The sequence below is a fragment of the Phytophthora parasitica genome (genome assembly GCF_000247585.1).
Source record: "Phytophthora parasitica INRA-310 unplaced genomic scaffold supercont2.31, whole genome shotgun sequence".
Lineage (NCBI taxonomy): Eukaryota > Oomycota > Peronosporomycetes > Peronosporales > Peronosporaceae > Phytophthora > Phytophthora nicotianae.
In genome coordinates, this window is record NW_008649017.1 from 527,228 (window position 1) to 543,769 (window position 16,542).

A 16,542-nucleotide genomic window follows, 5' to 3' on the forward strand; every position below is an offset into this window, starting at 1 on the left:
TACAGCGTTTCTTGGTCCAAGGCTTGTAGTCCACTCTACCACGAACTTGTCGACCCTGGCTTCTGCATCGATAGCTTCCATGCTCTCGTTATTCATGTTGCTGCTGTTGCTGGTGCTTGTTTCTTGTTGCATTAGAATTTGCAGAGCTTAAGTATTTGAGCCGCGAGTTGTGAACGAGTGATGCAAATTGCGGGGCAAAACTGCAAAATTGCCATCCTCTTCTTTCTGATTTGCGCCACAGATTAGTGGCATCTTTTTCTTGCATCTGGCTTGTCATCTGTCGGGTTCCGAATGCTGGTGATCGACGTAACAGATGAAATATACTGATTTCACTATACCGTCGTCCGAACTGACGCCGTCATTTCGACACACAGGAAAGGCGAGCAGCTCCCTGTGTGCTCTTCGCGACGACAACCGGACCTGGCTATTGAAAAGCCATCGACGGCAGCAGGTTATCTACGAGGCTTCCGTCGAACAGGCTGGTAGAAGCACAGACCTCCATGCCGATGGACGACGCCCACCCGGACGCGGACGTGCTGTCCTGGCACGAGCAGGTTCAACGCAAGGCGTCGCTGCCCAGAAGCGACAGCTTACCACAGGACGAGCAGCGTCCGCGAGGCAAGAGCGCGCCTGGAGTTGCGCCCAACGCACCAACAACAGGCGACACCCCGCCGCGACGTCGAGGCTTCTCGCTGGCGCGTCACCAGTCTGTGCCCAGCATGTCGGTCGGCAAGTCCCGACGCCGTCGGAAGGTGACGTTCAAGAACATGTACGCGCCCGACGTGGTGCCTCCGCCTAAAGTGGAGAGTTACGATGATCTGGTGTTCAACGTGGCCGGTCTGTTCCACACCACGTCGTTCCTACACGACCCGGAAGACTGGGGGGACGACCCGACCGGCAGCATGTCGTCCGAAGACGATTACTACGATCCGGAACCGCCTCTGGAGCGCTCCGTGCCGCTCATGATCGCCGAGTTCCTCTACCGCTCGGCAGTGTTCCTGGGCTACCCACAGGGCGACACCCCGTGGCTTCCCGGATTCCGAGAGGAGAAGCGATTTTCCGGGAACGACGTGAAGCGCTGGAGACGACTCGCGCACTTTGACTGGGAGGCGGAGGAGCGGGAGTTCCAGAAGAACCACCGCAAGCCTGCGCCAGTGACAGAGGCACAGCCACGACTCGATCGTACTGAATCGGTGGAATCCAATGGGCACACGTCCGTCATGTCGGCGATTGGGACGAGTTTCCGAATGCGACGACAGGAGAGTACCGTCAGTGTGGACTCGACGTCGTCCAGCTCGAGTATGCGCAGTCAGGACAATCAGGTCTCGGGCAAACCGAAGTTCCGTCGGGCGGTATCCGGATGGATCCGAAAGCATCGCCGTCAACTCAGTAAGGAGAACAACACGGTGACAGAACAGGCGAGCGAGGACGAGAGCGTCGACACGAGCGACGAGAAGAAGAAGCGCAAACACAAACCCGTGTCGTGGCTCAACCCGCCGCCCATTTCTTCGTCTCGAGATCTGACGCTGCTTGTGGACATTATCAACTCGTGCGTCTACTGCGGACAGTTCCAGTTCCGGAAACGCGATATTGTGCGTCTGTGCAATATCAAGACTTAGATGCAAATTATTGCGCTGCTAGCCGAAGGAAGGTAGAAGCGCAAACTTTTTAGTGTTCTAACAGTTTCATGGCGTTTTGTCAGTCGTGCATCAAGTTACGAACTGTTTCCAGTATTTGCCAAACGTTTTCGGTTTCATATTTCGTTGTTTCCTTCACTTATAACTAAAAAAATCTCCTTAAGTTTTTTTTTTCCCCAACTTTCTTAGATCCATCCGTCCTCCTCCACGATGAACTCGAGACGCACCAAATCGCCAATCTCATCGGGCGAGAAGAGAACTTCACCGAAGTTCACGCAGCAGTTGACCACGGCGCAGAGCTTGTCGAATTTCACGTTGGACGGCACTTCCAGCTCCTCCTCTTCTTCCTCTTCCTCGGGCTCCTCCTCGACCACACTCTCGCTAAGTGATCGGTGAAACGATAAGCTCTTCAGTCTCCGACGAGTCCTCGACTGACCGTCACTATCACTATCAGTGCCCTCCGTCACGGCAGAGCTGGTGCGCGACGACGGCGCCTCGACGTCTTTGCCCTTAACACCCAGAGCCGCAGCGGCCTGAGCCGTCGTCACTTCCTCGAGCATCCAGTCGTGAAGCGCCAGTCGACGCCACATGCGGATCTCCTCATTCGAAATATTCACCACATTACCGTGTTTCGTACGAGTACCGTGAAGGAAAGCCATGGAGCGTTCGAGGAACTCCTGCACCTTCGTGGTCGTGGGTCGCTGATCGTGAGCCGCAAACTTGCACACGCGCACCAGCACATCGTCGTAGCTCTCCAATGCAGTGTAAGCACCAGCAGCGCCGTCGTTGGCGTCCGATAGGATAATCGTCGGTTTTAAACTGAACCGTGTACGTTTAGCAACTCCTGGCGACAGTACTTCCTCGGTAGGTACGGGACTCGGTACTTTGCGTCCCGAAATAGAGCGACGATGCAACTCGGCCGCTTTTGCCTTTTCGGCTGCAAGTGCAAATTTGCGCGCCTCGGAACTTCGTGAAAAACTCGTGCGGTCTTTTTGCAAATCAAGATCGACGTTGCCACGCCCGCCGATAAGACGCGCCTGGATCGGCAACTTGCGCCAGATTTTCGAGATGAGGTGAGTGGGCGCTTGCTCCATGAAGTCCATACTCTGCGAGCGACGGTCGAGGCCACGCGTCGGCCGCTTGGTGTCCTCGTAGTCGTCGTCACTGTCCGAGTCCCACGTGGACGCGTGGGGCTTGACAACTGCCTGCTCGTTCTTGGAGTACGACGCGCGTTTAGCAAGTTCTGCTTCTTCTTTCTTCTTCTCCTTTCTAGCAGAAGAAGAGAACGACAGCGACATGCCACGCTCTTTTTTCACGCGCTTTTTGCCATTTTTGCTTTTCTCCGGCGAGAATACGGTACTATTCTGCTGCGGATTGAGGTCCGATGGCTGCAAGGAAGCCCGACCGTGAGAAGGCATGGCCGTAGGCGCTGTAAGGTCCGAGAAGGAGGTGGAGCTTGACTGGTACGAGGACGGAGCGGTCTTTACGGTACTGAAACTGGCCAAACTGTGGCGAACCTGAGTCCGTTGTCCATATCGATTGTTGGAGCTGCCTCCAGAGGGCGGGGCGCTTAGTGTCGCTCCAGGTTGAAGCTGGAGCGCCATGTTGCCATGGACGCCACTGTTGCGCAGTGTCCGGTTGCCCATACAGGGAGGACGGTCGCCTCCTGCACTGACACTTCTACTGCCGAGCTTAGGAGGCTCGAAGGACGTGGAGAAGGAGGAATGCGACGGAGCGTCATTGGAACTGCTCGAGTTGCGACTGCTGCGACTGGAACGCTCTTTGCTGGCCACTTTGCTGCCCTTGCCACTGCCGAAGAGACTGCGACTGGGAGCCGAGTGGAAGGCATTGCTCAGTGTCTGAGTGAGGGAGTTGCGTTCGCCGTCCTCTGTTGCCTTATTGGCCTTGGGCGTAGCAGCTTGTGCTCCGTAGGGGAGTGACATGACAACAGGCGGCGTGGGCTCTGACGACGCGCGTTTGTCTTTCCAGCCTGAGAACGAGAAGCTCGAGTGACGTCCCTCCTTCTTCTTGGACGGTTTCTCGCGAGCTGCGGCCTGCGCTTCGGCCGATAGTTCCGCGTCTAGACTGGTGGCGCTCATGCGCCCAGTGAACGAGAAGCTCCCGCTGCGACGAGAGCCCGGGAAGATCTTCTTGATGCCCGAATAGACGTCCTTGACCTGCTGCGACATCGTCTTTCACTGTCTTCCTGTATGGCACGACACCCGTAGTATACACAACGCGAGAGGAAGGGCTTGCCAGTCGAGCCACTTGCTGTCGTTTGCCTTCGCCGCTTTGAGATGTGAGCTATCGTGCGAGCTCGACGAAAGAAAGGGAGCAACTCGGTGGGCAGACTTTGCCCCAAATATGACGAAATGGGTAATTGTAGAGTTCTGAAAGTTAGAAATGCTTACTGAAATGAAAAACATCGTTTCTATGTTTTGATATGATTTGAGTTTATTTAGATATGTACCTATTAATTTGGGGATATTGCTCAAATTAGCCCTATTCACGGGCAGAAATCAGGATCAGCATGGCGGGCCTTTTTACCTGGTTCGCGCGGTGCCTTGACCGGCTGATTGGCGGAGCGCCCTCGGGCTCCGATGGCACGTGTGCGAGGAAGCACTTGCATCGTGAACTTCATCATGAAAAGCGAGCGCTCGCTGCCGAGCTGGCCATTTGGGTGTGTATTGGCTATCCTGAATTTCACAATAATTTTGGTGTCGCTTCGTGGGCAAAAAAAAATAACGGCCCGCGACGATTGCCTCGCCCAGGGAACGTTCTCAAGAAGATGGGGAAAGCTGTACTGTCGACCTTCATTTGCTAACTGTACGGCTGTTACAAAGCAGTCAGTGCGGACTTACGCGGAGGGTCACCTCGAAAGTGACACGTTATGCGACGCTTGAGCTGACTCGTGAGCTTGAAGCGTTGCACACTCGAATGGCTCCACTTTTGTCGTTGATCGTTCTGATGTCTCAATGCGTTGCCCTCTTCTCAATCCCCTCGTTCCAAAGCAGTCACGCAGTTGCAGCATTATTGGCAATGGAGGAGGAGATAGGATTCATTGCGCACGCTGCGTGAGAGTCGGAAAGCGTTAGGACATTACATGCAAAAGCATTCGGTGGACAAGAGTGCTAATGCTGGTGGTGCCACGACGGAGCCATGGCTCGAAGCAGATGATCCAGAGGAACGCCAGACCTCCTGTAGACGTCGCATCAATGCGTCACAAGAGTGCAGGAAGCGCTTTGCGATGGTTGGTCCACAGTGGTTGAGTTGCGCTTTTAATCCTTCTAGTTGTTAGAATGAAAAAAAAAAACAACAAAAAACTGCTTGACGCGGTCAACAGACAGACCCCTTACTGGTGAAAGACACTTAAGTTAAGCTGTGCAATGTCAAGTTAATCGAGGCAATGCAGTTTGTTAGAAGCTTTGAACCGCAGTAGAGTTCTGTCCCAGCAGCATCCAGGGCTGTGGATGTTGCTTTTCTTTAAAATGAATATCCAATCATTTTTTTAAATTATCTATTCTTCAAATGAATTCAAGCATTGTTCTTTCGAAGATATGAGCCACGACTGCTCTCGCGAGTATGTCAGAGAAATCCAAACCTGGCGGTGTAAATTTGCTGGCTACCGGTGCTGATCGTTTTCTCATGTTGTTGCTCTCTTATCTAAGTCTGAGCCCTCGCATCTGAACCAGTCACGCAGTTACTTCACCTTTCCAGCTTGCTAGCTCAATATGTCGGTTCAAAACATCGCTACCAATAAAACGATGGTAGCTCCGACGGTGTTGGGGGGCGGTGGAAGGTGTGCAAAGAACTACACTTGCACTGACGGGATTTAGGTGCCAAGCTACCCATCAGGGAAGCCGTACGCCATTAAATCAATACTGAATTTGCTCCATAGGTATTGTCGTTTTATTGGCCTTTGACACTTTGAGCTCATATTGAACTTGTAATTTGCACACTCGGACAGCGCGACGCATGTTTGCCAACCACTGCTCCAGAGTCGGTATAGCATCGGCAAATTCAAGTTTGAAAGTCATTAGGTGTGCAGAGCACGATGAGAGCGCTGGTGCTGCGCCGTATCCATGACTTGAGGATGTAGATAAGTCCAAAGGACAGCTAGACCTCTTGCAGACGCCGCTTTGCGACATGGTCGAGTCGCTGTTAGGCTCAACCCGCTTGAAGCGATCGACAGAACAGAATCCACTCTGTCTAGACTGTAATGTGTTGCCTACCGGTAGTTTGTAATGGCAATTTTGAAGCAATATGTGAAAGCTTGGCTTTGTTGTCCATTTCTGTGTGCCACGGTGCTTCTAGGTCAAGCGCAACGATTAGGATGGCACGAAAGGGTTTACTGGAGGTTCTTCTTGAGTCTTGTTGAGCACCTTCGCAGTAAACGGTAACACAGTCCTCCGCAAGCACCGTTTTCATCTGACACGTGCTATGGCGATCCTTTCAAGCCGATATTAGTTGACTCCAGACAGCAAGCTGTTGCTCAGCTTGCATCGTTGTTAGCTGCTTCTAGTACTACTAGTAGTAGTATACACGCAGTGCATTTACGTCACCCTCGGCCAGCATGTCTGCCGACTGTGAACGGACAATCGCCCTCACATTACACCACCGCAAGAGCACCACCGTCGCTGGCTTAACCATCTCGAATCTTCAACACCCTGCATGTTTTGTGTTTATCTTGACTGCTCCGTTGCCCTGCACCTGTACCTGTTCCCGTGAAACCCGAGCAATATCACAAAAGCATTCCTAGCTGACGGCCGACACATTGGAGAAAGAATGCCTCGTTTATTATGGCGAAAGGTAGTTGCTGGCATCCCCACGACCTGTCCGACGTCTTGACATACTATCGAAAAGGCCCCTGTCTCTCTTCTGCCGCAAATTCTCCGCTGGAAAAGAGACTGAGGAGACGCAACGAACTCCCATTCCTGAACAGAGCATCAGCTACTACCGCAGCTGCGCGCAGGCTGCAATGCTTTTAAACAGCGCAGCAGCTTACGAGCGCTTGGGGGCGAAACGACGCGGGGGCGGGGCACGGCTCTTACGGGCCTCGATCGAGCGACCACGCACAATACGCTGGTGGATGGCGGCTTCCACGCAGTAGTAGTTCTTGATGTAGATCTTGGGCAGAGCGTACGACTCGTACACGGACGCCTCCTTCAGATCACGGATGGCCGACTGGTCCACGATGTTGCTGCAGATTGATAAACACATAAGGTCAGTGTAAATGACCTCAAGCGTATTATACGCCATGGGGCGTTATTTTCGCTGTTGCGCTCTTTTACGACGTACCGCACAACGAAGCGCTTGATGGCCTTGTCCTTGGGGATGAGCTTGGCCGTGGACACGCAGTGCACACGCTTCACGTGGCCGCGGCCCTTCTTGTTACGTCCGTGGTTGCGGCGCTTCACAGTCATGATTCCTCCGTTCTTTTCTCCAAATTGACTGAGCTACTTGCAGGGAATGAGCTGCCCAAAACGAAGCGCTGGCTGCCACCAACTTGCCACGACAGATGATTGGACACAAATTGACTCTTTTTGGCGAATCAGAATTGGAAACCTATCCGCAGTCACTGTTCGGATGGAGTCACTCAAGCGGGGCAAATAAGTTATTGTACCTGAAAGCTTGATGCATATCTATGACGGAAGGATGCTTGCATTCGCTACATGCTTGTTGCTAGGGCCTACAAATTCGATGAAGACAAACGCAACTCAAGTGTCTAAAGCAAGTAGTATGTCAGTGTCTGCACTGCAAACCCATCAATACATGTTATTTTCTTTTTCTGGTGTTGGAAAGTTGTAAGTATAGTCGTCCTGGGCTGGCAGAAATGCTGAGCAGACAGCGTCTTCACAGGCACGCACGCACTGGCGCACCTAGTTAAGGATAACCGTCGGCAGACGATAGAATCCGTGTGCAGATTGACATGTTTACTTCAAGTGCTTCATGATCTGAGGGACGGACTGCAAAGATCAATAAAATAAAAATGTTAGCCCAAAAACTTCATCAAACGGTTGCGACTACAGCAAGGGCGTACGCATTTGTCGATGCAGTGCAGGAAGTCGAAGTACTGGCCGTCGCAGGAGCCGACGCCCTTGGCCTTGACGCGGTCCAGACAGGCCTGGTAGGCGTTGAAGGACTGCTCGCACTTGGGCTCGCACGCCTTGCGGATCGCGGGCATCACATCGACAGGCTCTTCGTCAGACTGCGGATGCACATCCAGATAATTGTTAGACTACTGCAGTCGTGGCTGCACAGAAGGTGAGCGTCACACGCACCATTTTCAACAGCGTTCCGAAGTCTCGAATGGGGGCGAATGAACGGTGTGCGGTCCGGGGGACTCGAAACCTGAACCCCCAAAATCCCGAAACTGATTGGCTAATTTAGTGTCTTAAGAGTCATGGTTCACAGTACTTAATTGATGTACGCCACACAATCATCGGGGGGAGGCTGCTGGGCCGCACGTTCGGGTGGTCCGTCCAGCAACAGTCAAAAGCTCCTCTCTCTGTGGCCATGCTCTCTCGCAGTGTGCGTGCTCTCCGTGCCAGTGCCGCGCAGCTCAGCGCGCGCCCGGTCGCCGCCGCGGGCTTCCACTCCTCCAACACCGTTGGAAGCAGCTTCGTGCAGGTACTGTAGCCCGAGATACGGCCATTTGACTAAGCCATCAATTCGCTGCCTTCCGTCGCTAAATCTCTGTTTTACGCCTGCAATTTAGCACCGCGACACGGAGGACAACAACGCCGACACACCGTTCGATTTCACACCCGAAAACTATGAGCGTGTGCACGCTATTCTGGACCGCTACCCAGAGAACTACAAGACGTCTGCCATTATCCCGCTTTTGGACTTGGCACAGCGTCAGCACGGAGGATGGCTGCCACTGGCGGCTATGAACAAGGTGGCACGTATTGTGGACGCCAAGCCCATCCAGGTGTACGAGGTGGCTACGTTCTACACCATGTTTAACCGCGAGAAGGTGGGCAAGTACTTTATCCAGCTCTGCGGCACGACACCCTGCATGATCTGCGGCTCGGAGGAGATCAAGAAGACCATTGAGAACCACCTGGGCATTAAGGAAGGAGAGACCACGGAGGACGGCAAGTTCACGCTGCGGGAGGTCGAGTGTCTCGGCGCGTGCTCCAACGCCCCCATGGTGCAGATTAACGACGACTTTTACGAAAATTTGACACCCGAGACGACTCGCGAGCTGCTGGACGCGTGCAAAAAGGATGTTCCGCCTCCGATGAACAAGTGGGGCAGCTTGCCCATGAACGGCCAGCTGTCGTGCGAAGGCCCGCAGGGTAAGACGACTCTCAAGTGGGACAAGGTGCCTGGCCCGGGCTTCCGGATGCGTCCGGATGACGAGCTTAAGCCCAAGGTGGACCCCAAGGACATCAAGGAAGCCATGCTGTACTAGTTCCCTCTACGGGATAATTAAACTGGAGCAGGGAGTGGGCGTTGATCTCCGCTCGTAGCACTACACTACATGGCCAACAGGTTGACGCATTTCATGTATTTTGGCGGATCTTGCTGGCCCAGCGACGAGCAGAGGACTTTTTTAACTCTCACAATAACAAAAGAAAAAGAATAAACGGTGAATGCTCAAAAACTGTAACGTGTTGTTCTGATTGACTGCTACAGCAGCAGCAGGATGCAAGCTACTAGTATGTAGTAGCAGTACTATACTAGCTGTGTAGCTTTCATCAACAGTCTGATATCGAGCCTTGACGCGCTGGGTCTCGTTCACTCCCTTCAACTCGCCTCATCTAATACTTCGATGTGAGCTCCTCTCATCACAATCAAGATGATTACTATGCCGTGTCGCAGTCAAGACGAGGTCTGTGAGAGACCGTCTTGGTGCACTTTGTCACTTTTCGAGAGTACCTCAAGCGATGCTGGCGATTAAGAAGTTGTGGCGAGGACAAGCAGCAGTCACTCAATCCGCACGTCGCATTTTCTCTGGTGCTTCCGTGTCTGGAAAGCAAGCTGACAAACTCGGGGTAAAATTGTGAGCTCGTCGTTCGTCTGCAGTTTTTTTTTTTTCACATGCTGCTAACGACTGCATGAATGGTAGCCGGTCACCTGGAGCAGCTTGGCGTTAGCGGGTGTTGTAGGCAGCGGAGCCGTGTATTACTACCAATCTGAGAAAGACCGTCTTCAGACTCAGTGTGCGTGAACGTAGATTGCATGCTCTGATTAACTGGAGGCTAATCAGAGGTGTTGTTTGGTGTGAATAGCCAAGTCCACGGTAACTTTTGTTGGAAAGCCAATGCTGGGAGGGCCATGGACACTTGTAGACTGTGACACTGGACGCGCAGTGACGGATGCATCATTCCGAGGCAAGTTATCACTGTTGTATTTCGGCTTCACCCACTGTCCAGATATCTGTCCAAATGAGTTGGTGCGCATTGGCGACGTGTTGGACAAGCTGGAGATTGACAAGGGCGAAGTTGTGCCGTTGTTTGTCACGGTTGACCCAAAGCGAGATACAATTGCTCAGATGCAAGCCTACAAGGTTGATTTCCACCCCAAGTTCAAGATGCTCACGGGAACTCGCGAGCAAGTGGCTGATATTGTCCAGGCTTATCGCGTATACTTCTCCAAGGCGGATGAGAATGACGACGACGATGATGATTATCTAGTGGATCACTCTATTGTGATGTATCTGGTTGGCCCCGATGGTGAGTTTCTCGACTTCTTTACGCAGAATACTCGTGTTGAAGACATCGCTGCCAAGATTAAAATGTACAGTTGAGGTTTCAGTTCGCTTAAGTAAGGAAGAAAAAGTAAGCAAGCTTGAAGTGAAAAGCTCATCTTCACACCTTCCGTACAAATACTGTCAAGTCTAACCATTTTGAACTGCATTTAAAGATCTCAAATTGAAGTGCTCATTTCTTATATTTTAAAAATGAATATTGATAATTAGGATGAGTTCATACAGGTCACCATTCCAATTGGTCAAAAGGACACCATAGAAATATTTCTATCAGTCGTAATAATGGCTCGCTACGGTGATCGCGATCGGAAGAGGAGACGCTCCCGATCACGCTCTCGCTCCCGCTCTCCTCATTGCTACCATCATGCAGCATCCTCTCTCTCTACATCTCGTCACCAACGTCGTCAATCCCCGTTTAAACCCGTCATCTCCAGCCATCGAGAGACGGAATCTTCAGTATCCGTTCCTCTTCCTGCTCTTGAGCACCGCGAGGAGCTTCTACAAGCTCTAAAAGACCACCAAGTCGTTGTCTGTGTAGGCGAAACAGGATCCGGTAAAACTACGCAGCTTCCGCAATTCTTACACGCCTGTGGGGCGTATACCAGCTCAAAACGTGATGGTGATGAGATATCCCAGTGTATCGCCATTACTCAGCCTAGGCGAGTTGCTACAGTCTCCGTGGCCCAAAGAGTGGCTGAGGAGATGAATACGAGAGTCGGAGGCGACGGACCCGTAGGCTATTCCATCAGATTCGAGTCTCGCTGCAGTGACAACACGAAACTCAAGTTCCTGACAGATGGAGTGCTTGTTCGCGAATGCTTGAGCGACCCGTTACTCAAAAAATACAGCGTCGTGATGCTGGACGAAGCTCATGAACGCAGCATCCACACCGATCTATTATTTGGGCTATTAAAGCAAGTATTGGATAGAAGACCTGGATTCCGAGTGCTTATCACGTCAGCCACGTTGGATGCTGAAAGATTCGCAAAATATTTTGGAAAACCAAGTGAAAAGAAGAGCAAGAAGGTGAAGCCATGTCCTATTGTAAAAATTCCCGGACGAGTGTTCCCCGTGGATATTTTCCATTCCAAGCAGCGACAGATCATGGGACACAGAGGTCCTTTATCCACCTATGTGCGTGCTGCAGTCGAGACGACGATGCAGGTTCATAACAGTGAGGAGCCAGGTCATATCCTGGTGTTTCTTACCGGTCAACGTGAAATTGAAGACGCGTGTGCTCAAATTCGAGCGCTATACAAAGACCAAGAGAAACGAAGCGATGGATTGGACCTACGAGTGCTGCCGTTATACGGAGCATTACAAGGCTCAAGACAGCGCGAAATATTCGACTCAGTTCCTATAGACCGTGTTCGTAAAGTTATTATCGCTACGAATATTGCCGAGACTTCGCTAACTATTGACGGAGTTCGATACGTCGTGGACTGTGGCTTCACGAAGCAAAAAGTGTACAACCCGGTGCAACAGATGGAGTCGCTCGTAATTGTACCGATCTCCAAGGTGTCAGCGCAACAACGTGCTGGTCGAGCGGGTCGTACGGTGCCTGGGAAGTGCTATCGACTGTACAATAAGACGTCGTACGAGGAGATGGCTCAAGAGACTGTACCTGAAATCCAGCGGACGAATCTAGCCAACACAGTGTTGTATCTTAAACTGCTCGGTATCCAGGATGTGATCGGCTTTCCGTACTTAGATCCACCTGACGAAGACTCATTGTTAGATGCTTTAAAGCAGCTATATGTGCTTGGAGCGTTGTCTGATACTGGAGAGGCCACTGCTCTTGGTAAGCTTATGGCAGCGTTTCCGTTAGAGCCCAAGCTCTCTCGTGCGTTAGTGGAGTCTTTACTACTGGATTGTAGTCATGAAATGACTCAAATAGTTGCGATGCTGTCAGTGGAGAATGTTTTTATCGAAATTCATAGAAAGCGAAAGGATCACGATGAACGAGAGAGTGAAGATTGGGAACAAAGAATGTTAGCGTTGAAAGAAGACGGACTTCTACATGAAGACGGAGACCAGCTCACTTATCGACTATTACTCCGAGCTTTCGAGTCCAAAAGTCGAAAAATTCATGACCGTCGTGCTCTTGAACGTTGGTGCGAAGATCGGTATCTTCGCTTTCGTGCACTAACGATGGCTGGATCGATCGTCAAGCAGCTTCGAGATATCATCGACACGCTATCTCGACGTGATCTTGATGCTGTTATGAAGAACAATAACAGACGAGATCTCTCGTTGGATGATCGTCTTCGTCAAGCACTTTGTGCGGGGTTTTTCATGAACGCAGCACGTCGATGTACGATGGAGACGGTGTATCGTTTATTGTACAGTGATGGGAAGGCTCAGCTGGTACAGTTCCACCCACTCTCAGCCATGTGTTACTCTGCTCCACCGGAATTTTGTGTGTATCAAGAGCTTGTCGTTACCAGTAAACCATTCATGCGTGGTGCATTGGCTGTCGAACGTCGGTGGCTGGATTACTTTGGTAATGATAAGCTGAACGTCTCGAATTCACAGCTCTACGCTCTGTGTGGACGCAAAGCTCCAGTCGAGGCGAAAGTTCAAGAAGAATTGATGGATACAAGTCAAGTCAACTTAGTTGATGCTTCAAAGCCAGTTACTGTGACTGCAGATGCCGTCGCTGCAGCCCGCGCTCGCTTCCTGGAACGCAAAAAGCGCTCATAATCTGTACAAGGTGCTGATGGCTTCGTTGGGATTATTTGGTAGTCTAGCGGATACTCACCTGGATCTTGTCAATCAAGCGCTTCAACTCTTCGTTCTCACTCTTCAATTCTTCGTTTTCGCTCGTGAACGCTCTCTCCAACTCGTAGCTGACGGCCATGAACTCTTCGTAGTTCTGGTGGGTGGTCTGTAGCTCCTCGGTTTTGGCCTTCAGCTCCGCTCGTAACATTTCCACCTCATCTGTGGTTGTTTCACTGGTTGCGTACTTGTCGTTGTCTTCAACTGGATTTGCGTGATTGCCTTCGTCCTTTCCACTTCTCTCTACTCCAGTGCATCTTTCCTTCACTGGAAGCCCCACTGCAGTTAACAGACGGTCCATGGCGTTCTCATACTTCTCCAATTCGGAGCTTAACTCGCGGGTTTTGTAGTCTGATTGCAGCTTCAATGTCTCGATCTCCTGCGCCGCAAAGACAACTTCTTCTTCGGCTCGCTCGAGCTTATGCTTCAAGGTCTCTTCTGTCGCTTCCAGTCGACGTACAGACGATTGCAAGTCGTCGTTTTCTTGCTCTAGACGCTGAACGTGCTCACGAAGTTGCTGGTTCTCCATGTTTATAGCTTTTCACTTTTTCATTTTAAACAAGACAGGCGAAATATACATATTTGATAAAAAAAATAATAAAAATCACGCAGCTGGATTTCCTAGTATCTTACTCTGCACGACACTCTGGTTTCATACCGTCACTCTGATTTCTATTGAATCGTGCAGTATCCCTGTGCATCGGAGGCTTTCTTGACCTCGTCCAGACCTTGCTGCGTCTGCTGCATACTCTCGTGCACGTGCGTCTCAATATCGTCGATAGCTCCCTGCTGGTCCTGCACAATGGCGGCCAAGTCTCTAAAGATTTCGTTGACCTGTGCCACACTCTGGTGAATCTTATTGATGTCCTGCTCGCGCTCCTCGATCAGCGCCTCGTTGTGTGCAATCTCGTTCTCAAGCTCTGCGAACTCGAAGACTTGGCCCTGGTGCTCAGCTACGATACGGCCGTCCTGTTGTTGATCCTTGAGCGCTTGTTGCTGCTCCTGTTCACGCGCTGAGACCCGCAATACAGCAGTTTCTAGCTGGTTTGAAATACTCTCAAAGTCTTTGCACAATTTCCGCTTAATGAGCGAGTTGGCGGCGTCCACGGGCACACGGGCCAGCGCCTTGGCGATTTCTTCTTGAAGCAGACAAGCGAAGCGGATACGGTCGTGTAAATCCTCGTCCACGGAGCCAGAGGCGGTGGACGCGCGCTTGATGGCGAGAACTTGGCGCTGGAACTGCTCTAGCTTTAAAGTAGCACCCTCCACGGCCTGGCGCGCCTGAGATGAAGGTAACGAGAGGGTCGCAGTGGACGACATGTTGCGGCCGGCAGCCGGCGGCATCGACCCGTTGGCAGCGAAGTCGGCGAAGCTCATGACGAGATGAGGAAGCGTCGCCTTCTTACCGAGCGCGGTTTTACTGTAGTATCAGTTTTTGATTTTTTTTTTTAAAGCTAAATTTTAAATTAAAAATTATTCTAAATTCTTACAGAGATTTGTCTAAAATTTCTATGTAAGAATATTATTTTAAAAAAAATACTCACTGATTTATCTTTTTTTAATTCTTACTTTTTTTTTAAGACAAGGCTTTCGTCGGTTAAAATTTTGTAAACAAAAAAGTTTTTTTGATAAATTGTCAGCAGCTGAAAAGAAAATTGATATTTTAACGCTTTTTAAGCCATTTTTATAATCCAGTTGATGTTGAAGTTTTTTAACTTGAAAAAAAGTACATTGTATAGAAAAAAAGTGCGCTTTGATATCAGATCACTTTTGATTTATTAAGTTGGGCCACAAGCTTTGAGCACTTTCTCGATACAAAGTACTTTTTTTTGGCTGTTCAGTTAAACCCGAGCTAGTCAGCACGGATGCTGATTGGCCAATATCAAACATAGTGCTTAATTCTCGTCGGTACGCATGCTGATTGGCTGGGATGGCATTCAGACAAAAAAAACCATTAAAATGTTAATGGGTTTTTTTCGTCTGAATGCCATCCAACGGCAAAGCGACATTTTCATCGAAAGTTCTTTCATTGTCGTTGAGTAATAAAATATGGCTGGAAGCCAGTACTGATGATTAGGATGTTATTCAGTGTGATTTTTATTTATTTATTATTGGACGACAAAATTGTCGTTATGTACTGCAATAATTGTATCAATTTACTTTACAGGAAAAACACAAAAGTGTTGGCACAAATGTTGTCAACTACTCCAAGCGGCCCAGTCCATAATTCTGCGGGCTCAGCTACCAAGACACCCCTGTCGTCGGCGACGTGATGTCTGTGTCTGCAAGCTGCTGGAGGCAGTGATTATTCCAAATATTGGAGATAAGGCCGTTAAACCAATGGATGAAGCGGAGCCGACGGTGTGTATCCAGGCAGCTGAGAATGGCCACCTCGAAGTACTCAAGTTACTACTCCCGGCTGCTAAGGGAAATTTAAAAGCCAAGGCGTTAGGACACGTAGGAGGCAATCGCAGACTCCGCAGTGGGGAAGAAGTCAGTGGTGTTGGCAATGCTGTTCTTGAGTAGCAGCGCTCGGATATCTGGACGGACATTGACGAAGACGACGGGAATGGCGTGGTTGTTACAGTATTTCTTGAGGATGAGAAAAGCGCCACGGGCTGCTGTGGCGTCCATGCCGGCAACACGAGTGAAATCCATGACAACATACTGCGTTGGTGAAGCGTCATCTGGTGCAGGGGTGCCGTCTAGACACTGAACTGGGACATCGCGGTTCGGAAGGAAACTAGACTCGTGCGATAGCTGCAGATCCAAGTAGTTTACGGTGCTTGATGATTGTTTCGTACCGTTGCTTTTGCGGACGTAGACACCTTTCTGTACGGTCTCGAGGATCTGCACAGCAGAACCAAAGAAAAGATATCCACAAAACTCAAAATGAGCAACACCAGCATGTTTTCCGGTTTGAACCGTGCCCTCTAAAAGCTCCAGTTCGGCTGAAGTATCGGTGTCATCGTCCACGATAGGAACTCGGATGTAGCTCAACATGAAATTAAGAGCTGCAACACCGATTCCAATGAGCATACCCAAATCCAGCGACACCAGGTTGATCGCAAGAAACGAGAGCCACACCACAGCCCACTCGCGGATGCACATCTTACGATATGCAAGCACCAGCCACTCGAGCATGAGATCCAAAGCCACGAAGAAGAGTGTGGCAGCCAAGAAGAACCGAGGCACGTAGCTCATGACGGACACTGGGACCACAACAATCGCGATCTCGGCCAGGATGACACACACTCCGACGACCCGCGAGTTGGTCTTGGAGCGGCAGGTGAAGATCGTCTGACCAAAGATGTAGGATCCCGTGTAGCCTCCGAGTAGTCCACTGACGACGTTGGACCAGCCCACAGTCTTGAGTTCGTGGTTGATGTCGAGCTTGGTCCCCATGTC

The 16,542-nt window shown here is 50.7% G+C and overlaps 11 protein-coding genes across 11 annotated transcripts; 4 read left to right on the forward strand and 7 right to left on the reverse strand.

Moving 5' to 3' along the window:
- Window positions 1-236: 236 nt before the first annotated feature.
- On the forward strand, window positions 237-1,808 carry PPTG_13078 (hypothetical protein). The gene has a single exon (XM_008908802.1). The coding sequence runs from the start codon at window positions 501-503 to the stop codon at window positions 1,617-1,619; it is 1,119 nt and encodes a 372-aa protein (XP_008907050.1). The 5' UTR covers window positions 237-500; the 3' UTR covers window positions 1,620-1,808.
- Window positions 1,689-4,027, reverse strand: PPTG_13079 (hypothetical protein). Its single transcript, XM_008908803.1, has one exon. The coding sequence runs from the start codon at window positions 3,824-3,826 to the stop codon at window positions 1,823-1,825; it is 2,004 nt and encodes a 667-aa protein (XP_008907051.1). The 5' UTR covers window positions 3,827-4,027; the 3' UTR covers window positions 1,689-1,822.
- A 20-nt stretch (window positions 4,028-4,047) lies between these two features.
- On the reverse strand, window positions 4,048-4,345 carry PPTG_23168 (hypothetical protein). Its single transcript, XM_008908804.1, has one exon. The coding sequence runs from the start codon at window positions 4,279-4,281 to the stop codon at window positions 4,144-4,146; it is 138 nt and encodes a 45-aa protein (XP_008907052.1). The 5' UTR covers window positions 4,282-4,345; the 3' UTR covers window positions 4,048-4,143.
- Window positions 4,346-6,411: 2,066 nt separating this feature from the next.
- PPTG_13080 (hypothetical protein) lies at window positions 6,412-7,177 on the reverse strand. The gene is made up of 2 exons (XM_008908805.1): window positions 6,936-7,177; window positions 6,412-6,837 (listed from the first exon to the last, which is right to left on the reverse strand). The coding sequence occupies exons 1-2, from the start codon at window positions 7,058-7,060 to the stop codon at window positions 6,639-6,641; spliced, it is 324 nt and encodes a 107-aa protein (XP_008907053.1). The 5' UTR covers window positions 7,061-7,177; the 3' UTR covers window positions 6,412-6,638.
- Window positions 7,178-7,354: 177 nt separating this feature from the next.
- PPTG_13081 (hypothetical protein) lies at window positions 7,355-7,999 on the reverse strand. Its single transcript, XM_008908806.1, has 3 exons — window positions 7,919-7,999; window positions 7,678-7,845; window positions 7,355-7,603 (listed from the first exon to the last, which is right to left on the reverse strand). The coding sequence occupies exons 1-3, from the start codon at window positions 7,919-7,921 to the stop codon at window positions 7,571-7,573; spliced, it is 204 nt and encodes a 67-aa protein (XP_008907054.1). The 5' UTR covers window positions 7,922-7,999; the 3' UTR covers window positions 7,355-7,570.
- Window positions 8,000-8,088: 89 nt separating this feature from the next.
- PPTG_13082 (hypothetical protein) lies at window positions 8,089-9,256 on the forward strand. Its single transcript, XM_008908807.1, has 2 exons — window positions 8,089-8,267; window positions 8,356-9,256. The coding sequence occupies exons 1-2, from the start codon at window positions 8,154-8,156 to the stop codon at window positions 9,055-9,057; spliced, it is 816 nt and encodes a 271-aa protein (XP_008907055.1). The 5' UTR covers window positions 8,089-8,153; the 3' UTR covers window positions 9,058-9,256.
- A 212-nt stretch (window positions 9,257-9,468) lies between these two features.
- Window positions 9,469-10,505, forward strand: PPTG_13083 (hypothetical protein). The gene is made up of 3 exons (XM_008908808.1): window positions 9,469-9,640; window positions 9,715-9,808; window positions 9,878-10,505. Exons 1-3 carry the CDS (start codon window positions 9,533-9,535, stop codon window positions 10,393-10,395), a joined length of 720 nt encoding a protein of 239 aa, XP_008907056.1. The 5' UTR covers window positions 9,469-9,532; the 3' UTR covers window positions 10,396-10,505.
- A 94-nt stretch (window positions 10,506-10,599) lies between these two features.
- On the forward strand, window positions 10,600-13,736 carry PPTG_13084 (hypothetical protein). Its single transcript, XM_008908809.1, has one exon. The coding sequence runs from the start codon at window positions 10,639-10,641 to the stop codon at window positions 13,057-13,059; it is 2,421 nt and encodes an 806-aa protein (XP_008907057.1). The 5' UTR covers window positions 10,600-10,638; the 3' UTR covers window positions 13,060-13,736.
- On the reverse strand, window positions 12,951-13,663 carry PPTG_13085 (hypothetical protein; the record flags this gene model as incomplete). The annotated part of the gene is made up of 1 exon (XM_008908810.1): window positions 12,951-13,663. One exon carries the CDS (start codon window positions 13,661-13,663, stop codon window positions 13,103-13,105), a length of 561 nt encoding a protein of 186 aa, XP_008907058.1. The 3' UTR covers window positions 12,951-13,102.
- A 70-nt stretch (window positions 13,737-13,806) lies between the features above and the next one.
- On the reverse strand, window positions 13,807-14,511 carry PPTG_13086 (hypothetical protein; the record flags this gene model as incomplete). Its single annotated transcript, XM_008908811.1, has 1 exon — window positions 13,807-14,511. The coding sequence occupies one exon, from the start codon at window positions 14,509-14,511 to the stop codon at window positions 13,807-13,809; it is 705 nt and encodes a 234-aa protein (XP_008907059.1).
- A 1,071-nt stretch (window positions 14,512-15,582) lies between these two features.
- On the reverse strand, window positions 15,583-16,539 carry PPTG_13087 (hypothetical protein; the record flags this gene model as incomplete). Its single annotated transcript, XM_008908812.1, has 1 exon — window positions 15,583-16,539. The coding sequence occupies one exon, from the start codon at window positions 16,537-16,539 to the stop codon at window positions 15,583-15,585; it is 957 nt and encodes a 318-aa protein (XP_008907060.1).
- Between the last annotated feature and the right edge of the window lie 3 nt (window positions 16,540-16,542).

Coding starts and splice junctions, on each gene's coding strand:
- PPTG_13078 (XM_008908802.1), top strand. CDS start 501: ATGCCGATGGACGACGCCCACCCGGACGCGGACGTGCTGTCCTGGCAC.
- PPTG_13079 (XM_008908803.1), bottom strand. CDS start 3,826: ATGTCGCAGCAGGTCAAGGACGTCTATTCGGGCATCAAGAAGATCTTC.
- PPTG_23168 (XM_008908804.1), bottom strand. CDS start 4,281: ATGATGAAGTTCACGATGCAAGTGCTTCCTCGCACACGTGCCATCGGA.
- PPTG_13080 (XM_008908805.1), bottom strand. CDS start 7,060: ATGACTGTGAAGCGCCGCAACCACGGACGTAACAAGAAGGGCCGCGGC. Junction 6,838..6,935: donor ATCAAGCGCTTCGTTGTGCG/GTACGTCGTAAA, acceptor ATCAATCTGCAG/CAACATCGTGGACCAGTCGG.
- PPTG_13081 (XM_008908806.1), bottom strand. Junction 7,604..7,677: donor TGCACTGCATCGACAAATGC/GTACGCCCTTGC, acceptor TGATCTTTGCAG/TCCGTCCCTCAGATCATGAA.
- PPTG_13082 (XM_008908807.1), top strand. CDS start 8,154: ATGCTCTCTCGCAGTGTGCGTGCTCTCCGTGCCAGTGCCGCGCAGCTC. Junction 8,268..8,355: donor TTGGAAGCAGCTTCGTGCAG/GTACTGTAGCCC, acceptor CCTGCAATTTAG/CACCGCGACACGGAGGACAA.
- PPTG_13083 (XM_008908808.1), top strand. CDS start 9,533: ATGCTGGCGATTAAGAAGTTGTGGCGAGGACAAGCAGCAGTCACTCAA. Junction 9,641..9,714: donor AGCAAGCTGACAAACTCGGG/GTAAAATTGTGA, acceptor CATGAATGGTAG/CCGGTCACCTGGAGCAGCTT. Junction 9,809..9,877: donor AGACCGTCTTCAGACTCAGT/GTGCGTGAACGT, acceptor TGGTGTGAATAG/CCAAGTCCACGGTAACTTTT.
- PPTG_13084 (XM_008908809.1), top strand. CDS start 10,639: ATGGCTCGCTACGGTGATCGCGATCGGAAGAGGAGACGCTCCCGATCA.